The 20,213-nt window shown below is 38.7% G+C and overlaps 1 protein-coding gene and 2 long non-coding RNA genes across 3 annotated transcripts; 1 reads left to right on the forward strand and 2 right to left on the reverse strand.

The window, feature by feature from the left end:
• The first annotated feature begins 1,433 nt into the window (after window positions 1-1,433).
• On the forward strand, window positions 1,434-3,039 carry LOC148690617 (uncharacterized). The gene is made up of 3 exons (XR_015956315.1): window positions 1,434-1,560; window positions 2,091-2,157; window positions 2,979-3,039. It is a non-coding gene; the product is annotated as an uncharacterized LOC148690617 (long non-coding RNA).
• A 1,417-nt stretch (window positions 3,040-4,456) lies between these two features.
• On the reverse strand, window positions 4,457-8,558 carry LOC137740028 (uncharacterized). Its single transcript, XM_068479818.2, has 3 exons — window positions 7,759-8,558; window positions 5,415-5,525; window positions 4,457-5,044 (listed from the first exon to the last, which is right to left on the reverse strand). Exons 1-3 carry the CDS (start codon window positions 8,392-8,394, stop codon window positions 4,889-4,891), a joined length of 903 nt encoding a protein of 300 aa, XP_068335919.2. The 5' UTR covers window positions 8,395-8,558; the 3' UTR covers window positions 4,457-4,888.
• Window positions 8,559-15,585: 7,027 nt separating this feature from the next.
• On the reverse strand, window positions 15,586-17,164 carry LOC148690618 (uncharacterized). Its single transcript, XR_015956082.1, has 2 exons — window positions 16,725-17,164; window positions 15,586-15,783 (listed from the first exon to the last, which is right to left on the reverse strand). It is a non-coding gene; the product is annotated as an uncharacterized LOC148690618 (long non-coding RNA).
• Window positions 17,165-20,213: the final 3,049 nt, after the last annotated feature.

The raw sequence follows: 20,213 nt of genomic DNA on the forward strand, positions 1-20,213 counted from the left end.
AATGGGCCACTCCTCAAGCATAACTACCAATCTCTGAAATTTTTATCGAAATGGACAAGTTTGATTTCTAGGTAGGATAGTATGCTTAAATTGGAACACCTCATAACCACACCTTGCCTCAATAAAATCCTCTAACACACTGCACTGCACCTCAAATATACAGTAGAATATCCATAATTTAGTACTCGGTAAATTAATAACCTTTGTTAAATAATATTTTTGGCCGGTTCCGATTTGTGTATAACGTGCAAAACTAATAATTCGCTAAATTTATCAATAATGCATTATAAAAAATTCATATAGATCCCACGTAATATGTAAATTAATAATTTCTTGTCACTATGGCTTTTGTTTATTTAAATTGGGTTTTTGTTTGCTAAAATGTTCATAAAATAGAATAATGTAGTACATTGAACACTGTACAATATATTTTTAGGAAAAATAAGTATATTCATGAAATTTTACTTGATTAAACAAATACATAAAATTATTAGTTCGTAAAAGAAAAAACTAAATACAATGTATTGTATTTAAGAAAATAAGGAATACTTCGATATTTAATATTACTAATTTACAGGGCCAGCCCAAAGAATTTGGGACCCTAGGCGAGCCTTTGAAATGGGCTCTAAAGTTCTCTGATCCCCTGTTCTTTGTACATTGATATATATATATATATATATATATATATAAGAATTTGCTGAATACATAAAAAATTCTATTTCTATATCAAATATCATTAAAAATTAATATTAAAAGAAGATAGATATCCAAACATTACTTAATATTACACGTCTCACATTTTTAGATGCAAATGTACTAAATGTTTGCAGTCAATAGTCTAAAATCGAGAGTGAAGAACAATAAAACTTGATTGACGAGTATAATAAATTCAACAATGACCAATTGATTTCTCTTGTGTTTTTTCTAAAATCAACAGCACACTAACGAATTGAATATTAAAATTATCCATTGAATAATAAATTATTGAAAAGAAAAATATAAATTCAAAGTTTTGATTACCTTAAAGTACAATGTGACATCCCGTCCCGAAAATATCGGAAATGTGCTTAGGAAATGACCTTTTTACCCCTAGTTGGTTTTCGTATTATTGTTTTTGGTTACTTTGTGTGGTGTTGGCAAGCTTTGGGCCACACACACACACCTGCACATACACTGTCTCTCTTCACCCTCTCTCTGTCTCTGTCCCGTGTCTCTCTCTCTCTCCCTTTCTTCTTCTTCTTCTTCCAAAAACGTACGGACCAACACACATACCCTTCAAACTGTGGTGGATCGAGGAAACCAAGGACACATTTGAGCTCGTGAGGTCGAGGGGAACACAACCGTAGCATTTTCAGGTGAGAAACACATAGTTTTCACGTCGATTCGACGATGTCCGTTTTGAGTACTGTTCATGCAAAAGTTATACATTAAGTTTTTGGGTTTTCTGAGCTCGTAGTTGTGTTTGTGAGGTTCCCAGGAGCCTCGGAGTACTTCGTTGGACGAATTTGGACGTCGGGATCGTCCTGCTCGAAGTTGGCCGGTTTTGGAGAATTTGCACAGGTATAATCTCTTAGTTTTAGCCCTTAAAACTTGTTGGGACATGTTCTACTAGTCTAGGGCTTTCATTTGGTCCAAGAATCACGAAAAACGGTCGAGAAACGAGCGAGAAAACCCTAGTTGCAGGTTTTCCCAGTTTCCGGCGCCGGCGACGTCGCCGGCGTTCGAATGAAGAAGGCGACGGAATATTCCGTCAATTCTGACGGAATATTCCTAACGCCGTTAACGGATCCGGTTAGTTTTAACGGAATATTCCGTCAGTTTAACGGAATATTCCTGACGGCGTCTGTTGACACCGTCAGTGTGCCTGGCACGTGGCCGCGCGTGGGGGGCGCGTAGGTCCGTGCCTGTGCTAGCGCGTGGGGGCGCGTGCGGGGTCCAAAAATTTTTCTAAAAATATGGTTGTGATCCTGAGGTTGTGTAGAGCACGTGGGTATATTCATTTGTCCATTTTGAGCAATGTATGAGAAGTTATTACGAGAAACGGGTTATGTGCTTTAAAGTTAACGTTTTTATAGTTGTTTCGCATTTAGGTGACACGTACCCAGAGGACGAGCGTGCACACGTGAGACAGGGGGGCTACAACCCTTCTACATACCAGTGAGTGGGCTTTTGTTTTCCGTATATACCTATATACATCTATATTCCCAGAAATTGAATTAAAAAGGGTTATTTGCCTTATGCCATGCATGTTATTGTTATCGTTTATGCATCATTGCACGCATTAGTAGTGGCATACATATATATGCATATTGGGTGCTGTGGACGCACAGGTAAGTGCCAGGTAAGTGGTAAGCATATTTACTTTCAGCAGTAGTTTGAGAGACTTAGAGAGCTCATAACCTGCACCCCCGGTGTTAGTGCTCCCGCCCAGAGTAGGGCACAGTCCTTCACGTGATGTTCACCTCCCGCACCACACGCTCAGCTTGGATCCAAGTTAGGTGCATAGGCCTGTCGTACAGACCACATTAGGTGGTTCCGACTTGTAGGTGACCCGCGATTATTCGCACAGCCTTCACGTGATCGTAGCACTAGAGCGTATATATGTATTACACCCAGGCCTGTCGTACAGACCACCTAGAGTGGTTCCGACTCGTGGGCAGGTTCAGTTGTTGAGTTTGAGATTGAGCTCTATATGCAGCCGTACAGGTCACGTTAGGTGACTCCGGCTGCCAGATGTTATGTTATTGATATGATTCATACCTGAGCACATACATTTCATTACGAGGTTTTGACATGGCATATCTTGAGCATGATTGGCATACCCTTGAGCATGTTGGGCATATCTATACATACGTACATATGTTTATTTCCTGGGAAGTATACAGGTTTTACGGTGAGGGGTTAGAATGTATTTTATGAAATGGTTTTCAAAGAGCTTTGTTTTTGCCCACTCACGCTTTTGTTTTGCGCCCCTCCAGGTTCTAGTTGCTTAGCCGTTGCGGTGGTTTCCCTTGAGAGCTTTTCGGCTTTCTGACAGACACTCCACATTGTAGGGTCGCCTTCGGGCGTACTACTGTTGTCGTTTTATTTGGACTGCTATAGACCTGCTCTGAATTTGTATCGCACTAACTAGCACTTGTATGCTAGTTTTTAATTATTCGTACCTTTATATTACTACTTACTAGCTTCCGCACGTGCACATGGCTACGTCACCTTTGAGTGACGGCCAACACGCTCCGATCTCGGTCGGGGTGTGTCATACAATCTTCAAGACCATGTGATAGTTGATTTAAAATTCGATAGAAATGGAGAGATTGAAAAGTTGAAAGAAAAATAAAGATTGCAAATGGACTTGAGTTTTATAACTTTATATGCATTTGGACAAATCGATTGAGAGTAATTTTTTAAAAACAAGAAAAAACTAGTGACTAAAGAGGCAACTCCATGTTTCGAACTCAACATCCAAAAATAAAAAAGAAGTTGAACATTTCCATTGCACCAAAAAATGAAATTTAATATATATATTTTTTACTTTTTATGTATTTATATGTAATTTACAGATTATATAAAATTTTTGATGACCCCTCTAAAGTGAGGCCCCTAAGCGGGTGCCTACATGAACTGCCCTTAGGGCCGGTCCTACTAATTAATTGATAATTTAATAAATTATTAATTCATTGATTATTTTATATTTGCTAAATTAATAGATTTTCTTTGGTCTGAAGGCTATTAATTTATAGATATTTAACTGTATATTACATGCTACTAGCTCATGCATGAAACAATATACGAGGTTATTTAGTAGCCAACCTCGTAGTTAATTTTTGACCGACCTCTCTAATCCACTAAATCAGCAAGTTACAATCATAATAAACTGATCATAGTTAACTTTCTTGGTTGTTTTCTTAATCATGCTTTACCTGTTTCGTGGAATACTCAGTGTAAGTTACTGCAACTAAGATAAGTATTCTGAGGATTTTGATGAAAATCTGTCAAGAAATTCTCAGGGCTGGGATGATTGTTCAAATTACTGGATTTCTTCTGGCTAGTTACCTTGGGATGTAATGGATGATTTGACGAAGAGATGTTAGGTGAAGAATGGGAAGACGATAACAGTATGAAGGACGTAGAAATGAGGTTCCAATTCCATGATGGTTTTTATCTCGATAATGGTGGGTTCGATTGGCTCCGATCTCCTTGAATTTTCTCGATGGAGTTCCGGAGGAGGTTAGAGATTCAACCACCTGTAACCTGGTGTAAGAAGTGTTCTTTTTCCTACTAATTATCTGCCATTAATAATCGGCATTAAACTTCCATGTGTGAGATGTTTGTGCATCAATGCAAGTGGAACCTGCCTAACCAAGAAACTAAAAACAAAATAGTTATCAAGGTTTGAACCCACGGCTAGTCATGGAGGAACTAGGACGTAGGGGCCAAACTTCATGAAATGATCAGGTTTTGAAGCGTCAGTTAGAAACCGATGGCATTACATGAGACCAAGTTGATCCGGGAAACCAGAAACATGTACCTTGTGACACGAAATCGGATTGATTTCGCAATTGACAATTACAGAACACGAGCGAGGAGAAATTACATTCCTACCTTATTGCGACAATTGTACGCTCAAGTGGTTGCAATTCTGTATTACAATTATTCTTTCTTTGTTGTTTATCCTTTACCACCCAGCACTGCGTACGTCCAACAAGCCTAAGAATCTTTTCTCTTGGCTGAAAACCTCATACCCCCGGGGACAAAGCTGCATTGATAATCGCCTGAGAGGAATACAGATCCACGTATTTGGCTTGTGACCAACAACGTTGGAATAACAGTTACATGAGAATTTGTAGCTCCAAAATCTTTGGTAGTCTGCGTTGCTTCCATCAACAGACTATATTTGGTGGGCTTCCTTCTGTTTTAAATCCTCCTCACTTGAATTAGGTACTATAGTGGTACTTTGTTCCTGGTCGCGAACCTGTCTACTTTCCCGTAGCTTCCCAGAAGTCGCAATTGCAAGAATTAGCTCAAGTTGTTTTTCCTGCTGCTCCTGCATATGACAATCAGCGAAACATATTATATTCAAAATAATGACGCCAAAAGTTGGATCTCGCAATTAATAATTTTTTGTTAACCTAGAGAATCCATGACAGAGATTCGAAAAGCAGATGAGAGTGCAATCACAAACAGATAGAAACACTGAAAGTCCATTAACCTTGGCATTCTAGCTTGTAGAAGGGAATATAACCACACTAATCAACGATATTTTCTACCAGCTGAATCACTAATGGAAGAACCCCATAGAAGTTAATATTATTCCCAAAATCATTGAAAATATTTGATCCTCGAGTCTACATGCTGAGGAAACCTGACAACTCTAAATCCTGTTTAGCCACCAGCTGGGAGTGGAGAACACTGACCTGCATTGCCAGCAAAACTTTTTGAATTTCTCCAAGCTCCTTTTCCAAAATGTCTTCTTGTGCTGCTAATGCTCGCGTAGCCTCAGAATTCTTTTGGGCCAAAGCTGCAGTCTTCAGAAACAACAAACTAGTTAGATGAAGTGCCAGATAAATTGCAATATTATCTGATACAAGTTTATTGATACTCTAAGCAAACAAGATTACATTATTTCTGCACTTCAACATATTGAATTAATCCATTTTTCAGGGTTAGCAGTAAATATCCTAAGGTCCTAAACATCTCAGCATGGCATAGGCTCATAGCCAAAGAACCTTGAGTTTTTGTTGTACCAACTTTACCCATGTTGATTACCACTCATACTATTACCCACACTATCTTGCATCTACCGCTAAGGGTCTAAACTTGTTTAAACCTGTCCCAATCATCTGCAAAATGGTCCCCAGTTCAACAAAATCATTTCAGGAGCTACCAGAGATTCGACAGAACCATTTTCCAAGATCATTGGGTTCTGACGTTGAGTGTCTTTGTTCTCATGGCTATGACCTTTGACATTTCACAATGATTAATGATCATGCAGGGAAAGGAGAACGATGCGTCCTTACTTTTTTTGGCTGTGGGGAGAGAATGGTTGAAAAGCCTGATTTCGTCACCAGGCAAAGGTAATGATAACTATTATATAAGTCACCTTTTTTGCATGTACAGCTCACCACAGAAGTAGAGGATTCTGAATAGCTGCTATGATTTTTAGATCTCTTTTGCCAGTCTTCTTGAAAAGAATCCTAGCGTATTCAGCATTCGAGCCAAGCACATGACCATATGGCCTAGACGACACACTTCTATTGTATATAATCGTTACTCGTACTTGATTGAGAACATGGTAAGCATCCACTAGAATCCAGTAGCCATACAGATCTTACTTCTACAGTCATCATCCTTAAAAATTCTCATGTACCAAAATTGAGTTATTAACATATATAGATGCTCCATTGTGTAGAGACTCTAAGAGGTGCTTCATGAGATAGTTTCACATGTTTACGAGTAAGCACATAAAGTCCTCACCTTTTTCAGCGCTCTACATGATATACTAATTTCACTACTCAAATCTTACAGCATTAGCTTTCACTCAGTATCTGTTTCACAAGTACTTAAAAGCTATATACTGTACAAGAAATAGATTATACAGCATGCAACTGAAATCATAGGCACGTATATCCCAATATTATCACTCCATAGACACTTATTGCAGTGTGCCAATACTAGCCTGATGCAAGATAGAATCATAGACTTCACATTTATTTTTTGAGGTTAATGATGACAGAAACCAAGGTGTTACACTAACAGGAGGATGAATGGGTTTCCACAAGCAACTTCAAATTTTGACGTAAGTCTTAACCAGTAATCAATGAAAGTGGTGGTGATTATGGGACAAAATCAAATCTCCAAGGGTGTGGTTATTGTAATAATCTAGACACCATTTGAAGAACAATCAATCCTACCGAGCTATAGCAAATAGATTCTAACTGTGTGGCCTTTGAATAATAAAAATGAACCAATCTCAAAATTCTTAAGACTCCACATTTGTGGACAGTGTATTTGAACATTTTTGGATGTGGAAAAACTCAATTCAATTGGGCACAGATAGATGACATATCCAAATGTCAAGATATACTGCAATTTCCACAATTTGACAAATAACAAAATGAGTTATTCAGAAACCACCAGCACAAAGGTACCAATCAAATCGTCACTAACTTAACCATATAGTGTGTAATACATGGTTTCATATTCCCTCAGAGGTCACTCTATAGGATGGAGCTTAAAAAGTAACAGATATACTCAATTGATACTTACAACTATTATGGGTGCAAACCATGTAATCAAGTTATACTGCATCCTATTCGAGTTATGCCATTTTAGGTTCGTATCAAGTACTAGTCAAGACTAACTCAATACGTTTAATTAATAATGTAAGATCACTGGACACTAACCAATCTGTATACTATTCGTGTCATGTGGAGTTGATACATGTTACTTATGAACAGAAACCCAAACAAAACTATAACTTCATATCATTTTTGTCTTTGTACTAAACTATAATCGAACTTAACCCACTAAACTATAATCAAACACTTCATTAATTTCTAAAGCTATTTAGTTTTACTCTGATACTACATTTCCAAGACCTTATCACAATTTATAATCCAACTAGAAAGGCCAATGCTTGCAAAAATAGTTCAAGTATTTCCTTTTCTCTGTCAAACAGTAATTCTCCGAAAATTCATCTACATTACTATAAATAGAAGACTTTACCAAACTTATCAGTCATCCAAAAGTTTCCATTACCTCAGCCATGGGCTCTTTCAAAGCCTTACGGGTAACCCGAAATCGTATCCCCAATTTCTCGAGCTGCCTTGACAAAACCCGAATGATTGTAGTCGAGCTCCGCAAATCCTCCTCCAATTTCTCAATTCTCCCAAACAAATTCAACTCCATCCCACCCTTCACCGACTCCCTGCACATTCGCCTCCACTGCCGCCGCCGAATCCACGCCCCAATCCCTACGGCCATTACCAACGCCACAGCCCCAGACGCCAAAACCCAGTTCCCCATTGGCACTAAAGACGTCTTCTTTAAGCTCAAAACCGCGCAATTCACCGCGAAACCAATCGAAACAACCGCCGACGACGCAATGCACAAAAACTCCGCAATCGACAAGAAATAGTCCAAATTGAAGGCACCACTGACGGCGTCATTTGGTTGCAGAGCTGCATCGGAGTTGTACACTCCAAGACGAGATTGATGGGAGCTGAAATTTTGGGGATTTACAGGACTGTTGTTTGAGATTGGGAAATGCCGGCGACTGATGATTGGGAGAGAGAGAATGGCTGGGGTTTTGGGGAAAGATGCGGCGGCGATGTAGAGGGCGAGTCGAGGTCGCGGAGGTGAATTTACTAATAGCTGGAGGCAAGTGAATGACATTGTTTTGGGGCTGTGGATCTCTGTGATTGTGCGGTTGGGTTCAGTTAGGGTTTTGGATTTTGGTCCATTTGATGTTGCACAGAGAGAGAGAGAGAGGGACAAATAGTGGGCGATGGGTTCGATAATTGGCGCGTGGAGAGTGTGATTAACAAAAACCAAGGCAAAACATGAAATCGGCCTCCATCTCGTTTTGAACTCATCGTTCTTTTTTTTCTTTTTTTCTTTTTTTTTAATAGAAAAATGACCTAGATTAACAAAGTTCATAACTTACTGTATCATCTAAACTACATATTAATAGAATTTTCTTTGTGGTGAAAATATTATTTAGTCTTTTATCACAACAAAAAAATTAAGTATACTAATGTAATTTCACAAAATAAAATTTTGTTGCTCTTTGTTTAAGCTTTACCTACAAATGATTTTAATATCTTTAATTTTAAAAAATTAAAAAATAAATACAAAATAAATCTTTCTCCCTCTCTCCACACTCCCTGTTCCACAATCTCTCTCACTCTCTCACTCTCTTCTTCTCTCTCCACTTCCATGTTCCTCCACTAGAATGGGAGTGTTGGAATGCATTGCGCACATCCGCGGAAGATGGCATTAGTTGATCAAAATCACCCATGAACAACAGCAAGAGATGGATGAGGTTGATTGACGGGTGATAAATTCATGTCGGATTGCTTACATTTGTCTAGGGAGGGAAAATCAAATCATATGTGTAGTTCTAAGAATGATGATGTCTCCCTGACGAAAAAGCCTATGGCGAGGTTCCTATGAGAGATGAATCTCCATGATTAAATCTACGTGTGGACTAAGGCATGTGTAGAGTATGTGTGACTCCTCAGTGAGAGAATGTGTAGTGTCACTATTAGATCCTTGGTGATCTTGAGAGTCATTTTAAGAAGAGTAATCCTTATTAAATCAAGAGAGTATTTAAGAGGAAATCTATAATAAGATATCCAATCCTAGAATTATGATTACATTGTTTAATCTCTAAGATATCTTAATTAAATATGAATTAGGATCTCCTTAATTGGGAGACAAGTCATCTTTGTAACGAGGTTAGGCCTAATAGACCCACATCGGATTACCTAAATCTTAATCAATCTAACTCGGGGTACTAGGCACGGCCATGATCACCCGACGAGGGCTTCGTTTGTTTGACCATATTGTGCCACATGTGGGCCCAGAAAATCATAGTCTCGCAGGGAGGGTGTTTGACAACGCAGCTCCAATGCCTAAGTCAAAAGTGTGAAAGTCAGGGAGTTTTGAATTGTAATTTTATCATAGGGATTTGATAGGGACACGTGTTTTTTTCTTTCTCATGAAGGTTTATGGGTATAAGGAGACTAAGGCCTAGTTTTTGTTAGCCCAGATGTATCAAGATGGAAAACGATTCGGTACGGATCTCTCTCATCAAAGATCTAAGATCAAGTAATATGGATCGTTGAAATTTGATCAAATGGTTACAAACAGGAGATTCTTTTGAAAGTTATAATAATTATAACTGTTGAATCAAATTTCAACAATCCGAATCACTTAATTATGAGTCTTTAATGGAAGAGATCCAGACCAGATCCTCTTCCATCTTGATATATCTGGGCTAACAGAAACTAGGCCTTAGTCTCCTTATACCATAAACCTTCATGAGAAAGAAAAAAACACGTGTCCCTATCAAATCCCATCAAAGTCCTGGAGCTTTATCTATCACTCCTTGCTAATTATCCAATACCTTACGCGCACTGCATGCATGAGATGCAAATACAGCTTAACCAACTTCCAAAATGTTAACCAAAGTCAATCCTTAGTCTCTTTATTTGATGGTTGAAGTATTTGACGACTCATGCGGAGCCAAGTTCATGGCTCTCCTAGGCTATAGCATAGGAAGAGTTTTGGTTCCTTAAACTTAAAAATATTAATCTTTTGGTTATTTTATAACTTTTAATTGTCACATGGGAAATTTTATTTAAACACATGTAACCTCTTTCTAGATCTAACTTAGTCTCTACATCCATATTATTTGCAATTAAAGAATTAATATTTCTTTAAACCCAAATTTATTACCTAAACTACCCTTCCAAACCCAACTCAAAGTGTATCTTTACACTCATTTATAAAATAAAATCTCAAATTAAATTGGATCTAACAGAAGGAAAAGGAAAAAAAAAAAAAAAAAAAAAATCCCCTTATAGCTAACTTGCTTGAATTTGGGTACATATGAAAATGCTCTATATATTATTGGCCTATTGAATGTTAATAATTTGAAAAACTGATCAGTTTTTCAGTTGAACTGTTCCAAAATTTCCTTGAAAGTTCCCTTCTCCACAATTCGAAGCTTAAGAGGCCGGATCGAATTGCTTCTCCTCGAGACCACATAGCCATGATCCAAAAATGTTGCATCCATTTCTCTACAACGTTCACTAAGAACTCTCTCTTCAACTTATCCTTTGATCTCCCAATATATTATGTAGTGGCCTGGTTTTGGGACATCAAATTTGCATGGCTTGTGAAATCGATCAGGTCGGCTTTCGACTTGCTCAATAGTTCAGATACTTTATGGACCACCATTTGAAGGTTCTTTTTTCAGTGTTTTTGTCTATGTTTACTGTCAGTATTGAAAGTATTTTGTAAAAATGGTGATTTGGTAAGGTAGGGTTTGATTATTAGGGGTGGCTTTATTGATAAATTTTAGTTTTTATGTTAATTTCATCTTGTACTTGATGGTAATTATGCAAAAGGGTAAAAAAGATAATTTTCATTTACAGTTTAAGTTGCGTATAGAGAGAGGTTATGTGGGTTCAAATAAAATTTCACTTTTCATATTCTACTTGGGAAATGAAAATTTTGAATCTTAAGATTAATTGCTTTTGAAGAAAATAAGAGCTAATATGACACACCCCGACCCAGAAAGTCCACTTGGACCTTGAATCGAGCTGTGCTGGCCGACACCTGGAAGGTGACGAAGCCATAAAATGTGATAGTGTACAAAAAGTGAATAAATTTGAATCTAAAAGTGTCTAAGTACCAGAGTGCGCTACGAGTGGGAGCGAACCCATTTCACACGCGATGTCAGAGCATAAGTAAGGTACAGTAGTATGGGTAAGAATCATACCCTCAAAAATAACCATTAATACTAAGATTCACCACAGATTGTTGTCAATACGAACTCAGCAGCTAAAACCTGGAGGGCACCAAACAGAAGGTGTGAGTAAGCAATAAAACAAGCTTCCCAAAGTTATTTCCTCTCTAAAAGTAATGCCCTAATGTAAAACCCGTATCGTTTTCCATAAGAAAGTACAACATATATACATATATCCAAACCATACTCAGAAATGACCAAAACCACGGTTTGCCATTAACTCCACCATACATTAATAAGTAGGCCAAATGAACTAAATCAATACAAAGTGATATATCAGTCAGAGTCATCTAAAATGACATGTACAACTTATCCGTATCTCATTAATCATGGCTAGCATATAAGTCGGAGTCACCTCTAGTGACTTGTACGACTTATCCATATCATATCAATCCTGACTAGCATATAAGTCGGAGTCACCTCTAGTGACCTGTACGACTTATCCATATCTCATCAATCCTGGCTAGCATGTAAGTCGGAGTCACCTCTAGTGACCTGTACGACTTATCCATATCTCATCAATCCTGGCTAGCATATAAGTCGGAGTCACCTCTAGTGACCTGTACGACTTATCCATATCTCATCAATCCTGGCTAGCATGTAAGTCGGAGTCACCTCTAGTGACCTGTACGACTTATCCATATCTCATCAATCCTGGCTAGCATATAAGTCGGAGTCACCTATAGTGACCTGTACGACTTATATAAGTCAGAGTCACCTCTAGTGACCTGTACGACTTATCCATATCTCATCAATCCTGGCTAGCATATAAGTCGGAGTCACCTATAGTGACCTGTACGACTTATCCATATCTCATCAATCCTGGCTAGCATATAAGTCGGAGTCACCTCTAGTGACCTGTACGACTTATCCATATCTCATCAATCCTGGCTAGCATATAAGTCGGAGTCACCTATAGTGACCTGTACGACTTATCCATATCTCATCAATCCTGGCTAGCATATAAGTCGGAGTCACCTCTAGTGACCTGTACGACTTATCCATATCTCATCAATCCTGGCTAGCATATAGCTCAATAAGTATACCTGCACACGAGTCGGAACCACCTAAAGTGGTCTGTACGACAGGACTGGGTGTAAATAAATAAGCTCAAGTGCTACGATCACGTGAAGACTGGGCGAATAATCGCGGGTCACCTACGAGTCGGAACCACCTAAAGTGGTCTGTACGACATGACTGTGCACCTACCTTGAGTCCAAGGTGAGCATAAGGTGCGGGAGGTGAACATCACGTGAAAGACTGTGCCCTGGCCACGGGCGGGAGCACTAACACCGGGGTGCAGGTTTATGAGCTCTCAATGCATCTCAATATAACATGTGCAACTCATGGCAACCAGTACGACAGTATCAAAGTTGCCTAACACATAACTGTAGTCGTGCTATAACGCAATCGATTCAACTAGTACCATAAACTCACCTGAACTTACCTGGGTGTCCTGAGTTCACCTTTGCACTTGAAAGCATTCCCAATAATTATATGCAAGTAATATACATATTGATATACTATGATGCAATCTAATACTCAACCATGTCGTAGAATATTCAATTATAAACAATACAGTGAGAAGTGTACAATCAATAATGCATTACTCCCAAACTACTTATTTTCAGGGATAATTATCCATGACGACCCAATTAACACTAATTTAGCTAACTAATTCATAAAACTAAAACTTGCCTTTACCAATTTCCTTCGCCTTACTCAATTTCCCAAGTAAGGCTTTGGTCTCAAATATTTTATGGCTGCATCTAACGTCTCGTTAGACTGCCTACGTACCCTAAATAGGGATCAAGCCATTCGTAGTTCATATCGTACTTCAAGCATTCACAATAATTATATATGAAAGTAATATACCTAATCAATTTAAAAGTGTCGATAGAACTCTCAATAATATGTACGATAAAAAGGAAAATATCCACTTACTTGGAGTCCACGCTATGATTCTATAGCGCACACATCGAGGCGTCCTGAATGATTGGTCCTTGTGACCAATTATCAAATCACATCTCAGAACTCTTATCTGAAGAGTACGTAATTCACATAAAACACAACTTCAACGACATTCTAAAATAGTTTGATACCCATTGACCACAAGTCAACCGTCGATCAAAGATCGACGGTAGGGTTTACAACCCTGTATAACTTGACCCGGAAGATCCGCATATCTGATTTCCAATCCGCAACTCCCAACAATCCACAATATGTTTCAAGAATAACATACTAAAATTTCATTACGATCCAACGGTCAGATCTCCGCCAATTGCCTAAAACAAGTGGCCATGAACATTTATTTTACTAACTTACAAATCCAATTCAGGAAGATCCGTAAGTCGGATTCCCGATCTGTAAATTCCTATAATCTTTAAATATTACGTATTATAATATATCCCATTTTGGTGACGATCCAACGGTCGGATCATCGATTCACATTTTTATCAAGTAACGTATCGTAACGAATTTAGGTTCCAACTATCAACCTACGTCATTCAAATGACAAAACTGAATTCAAGACATTTGACATAGCCTAAAAATAGCATTGGCGGCCCACTGGCCACGCGCCGCCGCACGCGCCGCCGCGGGTGGCGGTCGGCCGCCCCGACTCGCCGGAAAATCCAACTATTTCCAAAAATTCTCAAACTTCACAGAAATGAAGATCTCAGTGAGTGGAGCAACTTTCATACCTGCCACGAAGTCCAAAAATGGACGAAAGATGGTCAATTTTGCCCACGAAGCCGGCGGATGCCTAAAACTTCCCGACGTCGATTCGTCGTCTACGGTGGTCCAACGGGGTCAAGGTTGGTTGAGTTTTGCTCCTGGGATGATGGGCTACAAAGCCCAAGTGGTGGAATCGGCCATTGCTTTGCCGATTTGCCGGAAAATCGAAAAGGGTGGCCGGAGCACCATTGATTTTCGTCAACTTTCGTGGCCTCAAACCGCCTCATACCATGGTCAATCAAGGTGGTTCTTGGGTGGGTTTTGTAGAGGGGAATGAGAGCTTCAAGATGGTGGTGGTGGCATCGAAAAACTCCACCGGAGTTGGCCGGAATCGGCCTTGGAAGATGGTCTCGTGGCGCGCGGGTATGGGTGCACGGGAAGCTCTCTTTTTTTTTTTTTTTTTTTTTTTTTTTTTCCTCCTCCCTCCGTTTCTGATTTTGGGCTTCCCCCACAAAGTGGGGGTTTAGTTTAAATACACACTAAACCTTGAATAACCAATTTCGAACGTCCGTAACTATACTGTTATAATCCGGACGCGCAAACGGCTTTCGCCTATACGTTCGTACCAAAGAGTACTACGAGGATATGCTTAAAGAATAAGTCCCACATCTCTCAAGTCGATGGTCAACGGAAGTCAAAGTCCTTGCCTCTAGGGCAATTTAGTAAATTCACGCTTTTAAAATAAAATAAAAACGTAAAATTTGGAACGGGTTGTCACATAATAAATGTTAAATAAATTCAGCACTTTAACAAATATTATAATTTAAAAGTAATAAGTTAAAACTTTCATACTACAAATGATTCCTTATTTTATTCACTTAAAAATTTTGAGGCTAGAAGCTTATAAAATATAGTATAAATTTCTTGCTTCAATTGTTACTTTCAGGTTTACTATTATATAACTTTATATACGCAACAAAAGATTGAAAAATTGATTTCATAATAATAATTTTAGCTTAGCCCACCCACCAAATAAATCCTAACTACGTTATTGGAAGGAACACTTTTAAACCAAACACAAGAATGATTATAAAGATGTCCTAAATTTGTTAACCCATCAGCGATCATATTTATCTCCCATGCGTAGGTGATTAGTTGAAAAATGAGGAATCCGATGAATATGATGCCACATGTCTTCTAAAATAGCCTTTGATTCTCCAAGGTATTCGAATATGATTATGAATTGGTTCTTCTTGTTATTCCAAGTTCAGGTAAGAAATGACACACCCCGATCCAGAAAGTCCACTTGGACCCTGAATCGAGCTGTGCTGGCCGACACCTGGAAGGTGACGAAGCCATAAAATGTGATAGTGTATAAAAAGTGAATGAATTTGAATCTAAAAGTGTCTAAATACCAGAGTGCGCTACGAGTGGGAGCGAACTCATTTCACACGCGATGTCAGAGCATAAGTAAGGTACAGTAGTGTGGGTAAGAATCATACCCTCAAAAATATCCATTAATACTAAGATTCGCCACAGATTCTTGTCGATACAAACTCAGCAGTTAAAACCTGGAGGGCACCAAACAGAAGGTGTGAGTAAGCAATAAAACCAAGCTTCCCAAAGTTACTACCTCTCAAAAATTAATGCCCCTAAATGTAAAACTCGTATCGTTTTCCATAAGACAGTACAACATATATACATATATCCAAACCATACTCAGAAATGACCAAAATCACGGTTTGCCATCAACTTCACCATACATTAATAAGTAGGCCAAATGAACTAAATCAATACAAAGTGATATATCAGTCAGAGTCATCTAAAATGACTTGTACATCTTATCCATATCTCATCAATCACGGCTAGCATATAAGTCGAAGTCACCTATAGTGACCTGCACGACTTATCCATATCTCATCAATCCTGGCTAGCATATAAGTCGGAGTCACCTATAGTGACCTGTACGACTTATCCATATCTCATCAATCATGGCTAGCATATAAGTTGGAGTCACCTATAGTGACCTGTACGACTTATCCATATCTCATCAATCCTGGCTAGCCAATAGCTCAATAAGTATACCTGCACACGAGTCGGAACCACCTAAAGTGGTCTGTACGACAGGACTGGGTGTAAATAAATTCAGGAAGATCCGTAAATCGGATTCCCGATCCGTAAATTCATATAATCTTTAAATATTACGTAATATAATGTATCCAATTTTGGTGCCGATCCAACGGTCGGATCATTGATTCACATTTTATCAAGTAACGTATCGTAACGAATTTAGGTTCCAACTATCAACTTACGTCATTCAAATGAAAAAACTGAATTCAAGACATTTGACATAGCCTAAAAATAGCATTGGCGGCCCACTGGCCACGCGCCGCCGCACGCGCCGCCGCGGGTGGTGGTCGGCCGCCCCGACTCGCCGGAAAATTCAACTATTTCCAAAAATTCTCAAACTTCACAGAAATGAAGATCTCAGTGAGTGGAGAAACTTTCATACCTGCCACGAAGTCCAAAAGTGGACGGAAGATGGTCAATTTTGCCCACGAAGCCGGCAGGTGCCTAAAACTTCCCGACGTCGATTCGTCGTCTACGGTGGTCCAACGGGGTCAAGGTTGGTTGGGTTTTGCTCCTGGGATGATGGGCTACAAAGCCCAAGTGGTGGCATCGGCCATTGCTTTGCCGATTTGCCGGAAAATCGAGAAGGGTGGCCGGAGCCCCATTGATTTTCGTCAACTTTCGTGGCCTCAAACCTCCACATCCCATGGTTAATCAAGGTGGTTCTTAAGTGGGTTTTGTAGAGGGGAATGAGAGCTTCAAGATGGTGGTGGCGGCATCGAAAAACTCCACCGGAGTTGGCCGGAATCGGCCTTGGAAAATGGGCACCCGCGGTGGGTGCGGGTGGACGAAAACCCACTTCCCTTTTTTTTTTCTTTTCTTTCTTCCAATTCTGATTGGGCTTTTCCCCACAAGGAGGGAATTTAATTTAAATAAACGCTAAACCTTGAATAACCAATTTCGAACGTCCGTAACTATACCGTTATAATCCGAACTCGCAAACGGCTTTCGTCTATGCGTTCACATCCACGAGTATTACGAGAATATGTTAAAAGAATAAGTCATACATCTCTCTAGACGATGGTCAACAGAAGTCAAAGTCCTTGCCTCTAGGGCAATTTCGTAAATTCACGCTTTTTAAATAAAATAAAAACGTAAAATTTGGAACGGGTTGTCACAAGAGAGGCTGAGCGGGGGCTAGACGGGCGCATGTGGAGAAGCCCGTTACGCCGGAATATGAAAATGTTTTTGTTGCAGAGGCAGCGTGCGAGTTTGAAGGTGACGTCGTTTTTCAATACAACGCATCCCTTGTTTCTCTTTAAGATGGTCCTCACCACCTTTTGTTTCCCTCACCTTTATATTCTTTTATTTATTTATTTTCTTAACCAATCTTCTGACTTTTTGTTTTTATTCATTTCTAACTTTTTTTTTTCTTTTTAAGACCACATCATTTTTGTTCTTCTATCCAGCTTGGTAACAAATTATTGTAACTAATTTATTGTATAATTCTAGTTATATTTTGAGACTGCTTTTAAAATGATTAAAACTCTTGAACATTAGATTGAAAATATTTAATGTCATTAGATTTTCTTTGGTACCAGAGTTTTCTGGGGTTTTGTATCTTCTGGTGTGCTTCATAGTGGATAGATAGGTTTTATACTATTTAGTTTCTACTAAGTGTAATATTGCGCACCAAATTTTGTGTCAAACAATGTGAATGTTGCGCTATAAAATTTTGAACCTTCAGAACGTTTGGGTTACTCTTTCTAAATTTAATATCGATCAAACCAAACTACCTATTTTGAATGACAATAAAGCTGAAATTTTTGCCCTTCGTGAAGAAAAATTCTAGCTTCTCTACTAGTCAAATATACAAAAAGTTAAATTCAAATAACCTAGGATGATTATGGGCTTGTTTGGATGTGCTTTTAAAATGGTTAAAAGCGCTTTTATAAAAAATATTTTTAGATTCTGAAAGCATTTTAGTGCTTACTGCAGCAAATACTAGTTATGTGCTTCTTACAGGAAACACTTTAATTGATTTTTCATGATTTATTTGTATTTTTACTAAGGATTGATTCCAAAAATATTTTCACTAAAAGCGTTTTCAGTAATTTTAAAAGTACATTCAAACGAGCTATACTTCACGAAAATAATACCTCTGAATAGGAATTAACAGAAGGTTATTTTAAGCATATATTTACTTACAACAAATGAATTTGCAAACGAATCAATTATTATTTGTTTGGTCAAATGAAAAAAAGAAGGTGAATTTCCATCTATTTTTTATATGACAAACCTGAAAAATGAAATTTTAGATATGAAATAACTCATGAAAATTATACCCTAATTTATTTCATACTTCCTTCTTATCCTCGTTTATTTTCACATACATATTTTCTCATCCCTTACAAATATGGGCAATTAGGTTGGATGGTCACTTTTTGACATTCAGTTGCAGAAATGTTCATTTTTTAATAATGACAACATAGTAAATATACAACAATAACACAACTATGATACAATGACACATGATCATTTCTGTCAAATAGTAATCTTTCTTGCTAATCGCCTTAGAAATAATTAAATATGCCAAAAAGTGAGGAGTATCATCGCAAGGTTGGCACAACAAGACTAAGAAGAAAACTTGGGTCAGTTAAGATTTGAGGCAACTCACTTTAGAAAGGCATGTGTCATGTGGCATGTATTGCTTAAGTTCATTTCCCAGAAAGAAAAACCGAAGAAAAGCGTGCGACGGGTCACATAAATTGTGTTAAGATCGAGAATATTCCTCAATCATTCAAATACCCTTTATGTATTTATTTATTTATTTATTTTGAGTTCATCTTTTATTTAACATCCGTTTAATCGATTCCATGTTTTAAATATGCTCTAATAAATAATAATAATAATAATAATATGCTACTACAAATTAGTAATATGATTTAGTAGTATTCTTATTCGTTTGTAAACAAGAGGTTTTAGATTCGTTTATCGCTAAAGGCGAATTTGAACCACATTATTATGACTAGCTCATTGTGAAGCTTAGCATCCACTCTCTTACCCTTTTAGTGCAACTAATACCATTTGCTTAACAAAAATAATAATATTATTATTACATTGTCCGACCTTGACTTGCACCTAGCATAGGACTTTCTCTCTCAAATTAACTTGGGATCCAGGTTCTCTCCTTTCCATTTTCTTGCCTCTCCAATTCACGTCAACATTTTATGTTGACTTCATTAAGAGAGAAAGATAAAATGAAAAGTATGAGGGGAGATAAATGGATTTTGAGGAGAAAGAATCATACTCTATTATTGTCACATCCCGACCTGGGGGGGACCACTTCCCGGACCCACTTCACCACCGTAACACGATATTGTCCTCTTTGAGCCCCAACCACGCCCTAACGATTTTGTTTTTAGGAACTCATACGAGAACTTCCCAATGGATCACCCATCCTGGGAGTGCTCTCGTGCGCTACTCGCTTAACTTCGAAGTTCCTATGGAACCCGAAACCAGTGAGCTCACAAAAAGCCTCGTGCTAGGTAGGGATGAGAGTAAACATATAAGGATCACTCCCTTGAGCGATGTGGGATGTCACAATCCACCCCCTTAGGGGCCCGACGTCCTCGTCGGCACACCACTACCAGGGTTAGGCTCTGATACCAAATTGTCACATCCCCCCAGGGGGGACCACTTCCCAAGCCCGCTCCACCATTGTAGCACGATATTGTCCGCTTTGGGCCTCGACCATGCCCTCACGGTTTTGTTTCCGGGAACTCACACAAGAACTTCCCGATGGATCACCCATCTTGGGAATGCTCTCGCGCACTACTCGCTTAACTTCGGAGTTCCAATGGAACCCGAAGTCAATGAGCTCCCAAAAGGCCTCGTGCTAGGTAGGGATGTCAGTAAACATATAAGAATC

This window comes from Pyrus communis, chromosome 15 (assembly GCF_041283825.1).
Source record: "Pyrus communis isolate YQ-2024b chromosome 15, ASM4128382v1, whole genome shotgun sequence".
Lineage (NCBI taxonomy): Eukaryota > Viridiplantae > Streptophyta > Magnoliopsida > Rosales > Rosaceae > Pyrus > Pyrus communis.

What these genes read in the sequence shown, in the direction of transcription:
- LOC137740028 (XM_068479818.2), bottom strand. Translation starts at nt 8,394, where the DNA reads ATGTCATTCACTTGCCTCCAGCTATTAGTAAATTCACCTCCGCGACCT. An exon ending in TGAAAGAGCCCATGGCTGAG is followed by an intron (nt 5,526 to 7,758) that starts GTAATGGAAACT and finishes TTGTTTCTGAAG; the next exon opens with ACTGCAGCTTTGGCCCAAAA. An exon ending in AAGTTTTGCTGGCAATGCAG is followed by an intron (nt 5,045 to 5,414) that starts GTCAGTGTTCTC and finishes TGTCATATGCAG; the next exon opens with GAGCAGCAGGAAAAACAACT.